The sequence below is a fragment of the Gallinula chloropus genome (genome assembly GCF_964237585.1).
Source record: "Gallinula chloropus genome assembly, chromosome: 11".
NCBI lineage: Eukaryota > Metazoa > Chordata > Aves > Gruiformes > Rallidae > Gallinula > Gallinula chloropus.
In genome coordinates, this window is record NC_140096.1 from 10,076,172 (window position 1) to 10,083,228 (window position 7,057).

Genomic DNA, 7,057 nt, shown 5'->3' on the forward strand with positions numbered 1-7,057 from the left:
GATGAGCACAGGCAGGGGCATTGGGGGTGGGTTTGCGGCTGCAGGATATAGCCAGGATACTGCAGCTTGCAGGTACCAGAGGGAGCTGTAGACAGCTCAAAGGCTGGCTGATAACCTATAGAGACCACCCAAGTACACTCCTGGTGGAAAAGATCCTTTAAATCACAGCTTACCACTCTCTCTGTGTGTGTGTGTGTGTGTGTGTGGTGGTGGGGTTACTATAGTTATATTTACACACACTCACTGTGCAATATACACAGCAGCATAATGCGTGTAACATTGTGAGATCCCATCTAACTCTTACAGAGTCCTGGTGTCATACAGCTTAGATGTAACCCAGCCCTGCTTGTAGCTGTATGGGTCAGGTGTGGAGATACAGAAATATGTGAAATACAGGACACCATAGTAAAAATGCATCTGTGTGTGAGTACATACATAACACTTACTATAGTGTGTGTAGATATACACACATATATACTATATATACTCATATATATACACTATATATAGTGTGTATATATATACTATGTATTTTATATATATACTATTTAGTGCATATATGTAATATATAGTGTATATATAGTATATAAAAATGTGTGTGTGTATATATATAGTGTGTATATATGTATATATACTCTATATATATGCACACACTCTATATATAGTGTGTGTGTATATATATATATATAAAAAGTGTGCCTGGGACTCTGTGTGTGCATTCTATAGTGTAAACATAGCTGTGTGTATAAAACAGGGGCCAGTGTGTGTGTAAATGACACCTCCATGCATGTGCAGTCAGGATTTTTAAGGGGTGTGTGTGAGGGTATTTGGTGCATCTACACTCCACACACCCCCCCACACACACACCCAGAGCTGGATCCATCGTTGTTGCTCATACCCCAACCTCCACCCAGCGCTCGGTCCGTCCTTGTTGCTCACACCCCAACCCTCCCAGAGCAAGGCAACCCCTGCCCCGCCACCCCCCCAGAGGCAGTGCTACAAACACAGGTTGGTTTATTGTTTAAGGTACAAAAGCGCCTTCATTGGATTCAGTCATTCCTAGAGTGGGTTTGGGACATTCACACCCCCAACCAGACCCCCCCACAGTCCCCAGCCTGGTCCCACAGGGTGACAGTGATGGTTCTTCATGACATATTGAAGCCCAGGGTTAATGGAGTGATGAGGGAAAGGAGAGAGGCAAAGCTCTTTGGAGACAGGAAACAAACAGTCGGTGGCTCTTACCTCTCTGCTAACTCCAGGCTGTGGGGACGGGTGTTGTGGTGCAGGCATGAGCCTGGCTGATGGGAGTGGTCAGGCTCTAAAAACCCCTCCTCTACCTCCCATCTGCAATTTCCTGACACTCCAAAAGTGCAGTTAGAGACAAAAAAAAACCAAATAAAAAAGCCCCACAGCGATGTTCCCCAGCTCCCTGCTCGGGACCCCGGTTCTGACACCCTGTGAAACAAGCCTCTACATCATACTGCCCCGTGTTTCCTACAACCAGCACCTGGCTCACCTGCCCCCAGCAACACCACCAAGATCAGGCAAGAGAAGAGACGTCCTGGTGCTTCTCCTGCGTCCTGGGGACCGGTGCTCAGTGCTGGAGCTCAAAGGCCATGGAGGGGGCAGGAACAGGTCAGCTGCGTCTTCCTCATCCCACCCACAACGCTCCCTCGCTCCCCCCAGCCACACCAGAGTATTTACACACTATTTACACACTCGCTGCACCATTTACAAAGAATTCTCAGCAAAAGCCTCTCCAGACCCAACAGGAATCACTGGAGAACAGCGGGGGGGGGGGGCGGGGAGGCTCGTCACAGGTTATCATAGTCATCGTCATCTTCGTGCTTCCTCTTCAAGGGGTTGGACTCGTTAGCTGCGTTCTGTGAGGACACCATGTTTGTGGTGATGAGGATGTTCTTCGGCCCGATCAGCGAGGGGTTAATTAGAACGTTCTGAACTGTCGGAGTGGTCGGGGTGGCTGTGGGGGGAAAAAAAACCCCACAGGACACTGAATGAAAAGCTTGAAACAAGGACTGCTCGTTTTCCCACACAGAAACACAGCTTCCAGGGCTGAGAACCCTGGAAGGAGCTGAGAGTGGAGCAGAGAGGCAGGGAAATGCTGCCCAGGGCTGGTGGTCCAGGAGTAAGGAGACTTGCCAGAGATGTTCTGTGTTCTGGCTGACAGCACCGGGCCAGAAACTGGACTTAAAGCTCTTCAAAAGCTGTGTGGGGTGCCCAGGGAGAGGGCTGCCTGCCTCACGTGAGGCAGAGATGCAAAAAGACAAGTGGTTTTAAAAGGGAGGAGAAGCAACCTCCCCCACTGTGCCATCAGGTTAGCTTCTGTTCTGCTAAAAGGAAAACACCCAGAAGCTGGGGTGATCCCAAAGCCGGGTGATCCCAAAGCCGGGGTGATCCCAGAAGCTGGGGTGAACCCAGAAGCCGGGGTGAACCCAGAAGCTGGGGTGATCCCAAAGCTGGAATGATCCCAAAGCCAGGGTGATCCCAGAAGCTGGGGTGATCCCAGAAGCTGGGGTGATCCCAAAGCCGGGTGATCCCAAAGCCGGGGTGATCCCAGAAGCTGGGGTGAACCCAGAAGCTGGGGTGAACCCAGAAGCCGGGGTGAACCCAGAAGCCGGGGTGAACCCAGAAGCTGGGGTGATCCCAAAGCTGGAATGATCCCAAAGCCAGAGTGATCCCAGAAGCTGGGGTGATCCCAGAAGCCGGGGTGATCCCAGAGGCCCTTTTTCCCCCCTCTCTCCCGTGTTTTACCTGACTTGACAGCAGCCTGAGAAGACGGGATCTGCACGGTGAACCTCTGCCCGGTCAGCGACACCGGGGTGCCAACTTTAGTGGAGACAGACACCGTCTGTGCCGAAGGCGTGCCTGAAATCCAGAGCAACTCCAGTCAACAGCCAAGTTTCAACCCAAAACAGAATACATGTTTGCACCTGTAGGCTTGCTTTTGGGGTGCATCACGGTAGCTTTGAGTCATGGGGATACACGGGACAGGCTGACGCTGGATGTACAAGAGGGGCTCACGGGCGGCACTGCAGTCACTCGACCCCTCCAAAACCCCAGCAGCAAACACACCCCCAACACGCAGCACACACGCAGCCCCCCCCGACACGCAGCGCCTGTGCTCAGCTGGTGCTTTTGCAAGGCTCCTAAAACAGGGTTCAGCTTCAGGCTGTTGGCAGCTCAGTGCAGCGCTCACACTGAGGGCAACACCTGGCTGATGTTTCTCAGACCAGCAGAAGTCAGGGCAGGAGCAAAGCCAGGCAGGGTCAGGGAGGTGCAGGGGCAGCAGAGATGACAACAACCTCATCACAGTTCATTCTGCTGAAGGACAGCGAGCTCAGGCAGCACCCAACGTTTGCCCAGGGGCTGAGGCACACTTTCCATTACTCCTTGTTGTTATTTCCCATCACACAATCAACATGGGATCCCCACCCTGAGCTGTCCCCTACCTAAAGTAGGAGTGCTGGGCCTGCTGCTGACAGCACCAACGCTCAGGCGAGGGACTGTGATTCTCCCAGCAGAGGATGAGACCTGTGGAGGGAGAACATTCAGCTCAGCATCCCCTGAGAAATTAACAGGTTGTTAGGTCAGCCCCCCCACCCCCAAATGTAACTTCTAACAAAACCACAGGAGCCAATCCCTCAGCAGCAGAACACTGTGTATTCCAGCAGGAAAGTTCTCAAACTGGTGTGAACTGGAGAGCTCCTGGGCACCACATAACACTGAGGATGGGAAGTTTCTACCAGAAAGGGTAACTCAGACATTTCAATCCACAATCACTCTTGTAGTTCATGCCTAGAGCCAAGGTGTGACCACATGTCAGCACCTGGAATGTAACTGTTCTGTAAAATGAACAGGGAATCCTACACAGGGCCACTGGGCATCTTCCTGGCAGCAATGCAAAGCTTCTCCCTCTAAAGCAGGAACAAGTGAGGAATAAGGAAGCACAAAATACTCTTCAATAACTGGACTGAAATCTTACTTCTGCCTTCTACAATCTGATACTGAACTTGACATCCATGCTACAGTTGTTGAATTGAAGAAAAGATCCCTGAAAGGTGCTCATGAAAAAGCTGGGGAGGAACTGTTCCCAAGGGCATAGACAGTAAGGATGAGGGGTGAGGATTTCAAGCAGAAAAGGGAAGATTTTGGCTGGATACTAGGAAAAAGTTCGTCAATATGAGGGTGGTGGATCACTGGCACAGGTTGCCCAGAAAGGTGGTGGAGGTCACATCCCTGGAGACACCCAAGGCCAGGCTTGATGGGGCTCTGAGCGACCTGATCTAGTGAAGATGTCCCTACTCACTGGACTGGATGGCCTTGGAAGGTCCCTTCCCACTCAACACATCCTGGGATTCTGTGTTTCCACAATACAGCACTGAAGAGACTGACAGCAGCAGTTCCTAATACACTTTGCATTCAAAACTAACTCATGACAAGAATACTCACCCTCATTTCAAAGCCACTTTTGGGGTGCCCAGCTCTGGTTTTGCCCACACACATCCTTCAGAGGTGTGGAAAACTAATCCCAACAACATTCCCAGCACAGAAGGTGGATCCCTGCATAGCCAAAGCTCTTACCTTCTTCTGCAAGGACTTCAGCCTGTAGTTGGGGGCGGTCAGGCAGTAGCGGTCGGGCGGAAGCCGGGGGCCAGAATAGGGCTTGATCAGCGGCAGCGGCGTCTGGTTCTTCTGCCTTGCGATGTCTAACAAGAACTGCAGAGACAGGGTTACCTTCCCAGCCCTGCTGGTGGAGCAGCACACAGGCACAGAATCACAGAATCCCCAGGTTGGAAAAGCCCTTTAAGCCCATCAAGTCCAACTGTCCCTGTGCTGTGCCAGATCCCTGAGCACCTCATCTCCCCGCCTGTTAAACACACCCGGGGGGGGACTCAGCCCCTCCCTGGGCAGCCTGTGCCACAGCCCCACAACTCTGCCAGGGAAGAACTTTTCCCTCCCATCTGAGCTGACCCTGCCCTGGGGGAGCTTGAGGCCATTTCCCTTTGTCCCATCTCCTTTCCCCTGGCTGAAGAGACCATCACCCACCTCTCTGCACCCTCCTGTCAGGGCAGGGGAGGTGGGGAGAAGGTCTCCCCTCAGCCTCCTCTTCTCCAGGCTGAACACCCCCAGCACCCTCAGCTGCTCCTCATAGGATTTTCCCTCCAGCCCCTTCCCCAGCCTGGTTGCCCTTCTCTGGACTCGCTCCAGGACCTCAATGTCCTTCTGATGGGGAGGAGCCCAGCCCAAAGCTTCACTCACATCTCTTGGCGGCGGCGACGTGAACGACTGGTCTGTCCGACACTGGATCGCCAGCCTCACGTCATCGGCGTCCACACTGGACTTCTTGGCGTGGCTCGAGTAAATTTTAGCATCTTCCAGGATGGTGGTGACGTACCCTTGGAACAAACAAGAGCCTCCTGCTTTAGACAACTGAAGGTTCAACACTGCAAAGTGTCAGGTCTTGCACTGGGGTCAGAGGAATCCCAGACATAGACACAGCCTAGGAGGAGACCTCTGAGAGAGCCGCCCTGCTGAGAAGGGCCTGGGGGTGCCCCTCTAGCTGGGGTACTGTGTCTTGTACCCCAGTACAAAAAAAGATGGGGAACCTTTGGGAGAGGGTTCAGAGGAGCCAAGAAGATGATCAGAGGGCTGGAGCAGCCCCCCCCCCCTATGGAGAGAGGCTGAGGGAGCTGGGCTGGTTCAGCCTGGAGAAGAGAAGGCTGTGGGGGGACCTCATTGCAGCCTCCCAGTACCTGAAGGGAGCAGAGAAACAGGAGGGGAATGGGCTGTTTAAAAGGGCAGAGACTGGCAGGACAAGGGGGATGGAGTGAAGCTCAAGGAGGGAAGGGTGAGATGAGATATTGGGGTGGAATTTTTTTACAGTGAGTGGTGAGGGGCTGGAACAGGCTGCCCAGAGAGGGGGTGGGTGCCCCATCCCTGGGGGTGTTCAAGGCCAGGTTGGTTGGGGCCCTGGGCAACCTTGTGTAGCTCCAGGCCTGGAGATTGGTGGCCCTGCCTGTGGCAGGGGGTTGGAGCTCTGTGATCCCTGGGGTCCCTTCCAACCCAGCCCAGACTGCGACTCTATGATTCCCCCACCTCTCCCGACCGCACCAGCTGTCACCCAACACAAAATAACCCTCCGGGGGCCGGTTTTAAAGGCTGAGGAGGGGGGGAATCCACTTACACACACACTCCCCGCCCCAACATCCCCTGCCTGAAGGGACACGTCTTGCCATAGCACTTCCCTTCTCCCCTCCCCGGCACGGCGCCGCTGCCCGTGCCAGGCCCGTCCCCGCCGCTTACTGTAGGCGAACTCCAGCATCTGGTTGATGACGCGCGGCTCGTACTCCGTGATACCCATGTCCTTCAGGATCTGCGCCATCACCTGCGGGGAGAAGAGGCAACGCTGAGCTCCGCAGCCCCGTCGGGACGGAGAGAGACGGGAAGCTCCCAGCTCCCGCCCCTCCCCGGCCCGTCCCGGCGCCCCCAGCCCCCGCCTTACTTGCGCGTCTTTGGGCGCGCTCTTGGGAGACGCCATTTTCGCCGGCTCCATTGTTTCCGTCTTCCTCGGGCGGGCGCTTCCGGTCACGTGAAGGGCGGTGTCGCCATGGAGATGCAGCCTAGTTGGGGGCTGGAGGTGGGGCTGGGGCTGAGCCGGGGCCGGGGCCGGGGCGGCGCTACCGGCGGCGACGGGGAGAAGCCGTGCAAAGGCGGCCGTTCCGCGTCCAAATACCCTCACAGAATCACAGAATCGCCAGGTTGGAAAAGCCCTTTAAGCCCATTGAGTCCAACTGTCCCTGTCCTGTGCCATATCCCTGAGCGCCTCATCTCCCCGTCTGTTAAACACACCCAGGGGGGTGACTCAGCCCCTCCCTGGGCAGCCTGTGCCACAGCCCCACAACTCTGCCAGGGAAGAACTTTTCCCTCCCATCTGCTCTGACCCTGCCCTGGGGCAGCTTGAGGCCATTGCCCCTTGTCCCCTCACCCATCACTAAACCATGTCACTAAGCACCAGGTCTGTTTTAAATACCTCCAG

The 7,057-nt window shown here is 54.6% G+C and overlaps 1 protein-coding gene across 1 annotated transcript; it reads right to left on the reverse strand.

Moving 5' to 3' along the window:
• Positions 1-1,011: 1,011 nt before the first annotated feature.
• On the reverse strand, positions 1,012-6,574 carry TAF9B (TATA-box binding protein associated factor 9b; the record flags this gene model as incomplete). Its single annotated transcript, XM_084268995.1, has 7 exons — positions 1,012-1,981; positions 2,773-2,886; positions 3,471-3,552; positions 4,603-4,737; positions 5,281-5,417; positions 6,325-6,406; positions 6,524-6,574. The coding sequence occupies 7 exons, from the start codon at positions 6,572-6,574 to the stop codon at positions 1,815-1,817; spliced, it is 768 nt and encodes a 255-aa protein (XP_084125121.1). The 3' UTR covers positions 1,012-1,814.
• Between the last annotated feature and the right edge of the window lie 483 nt (positions 6,575-7,057).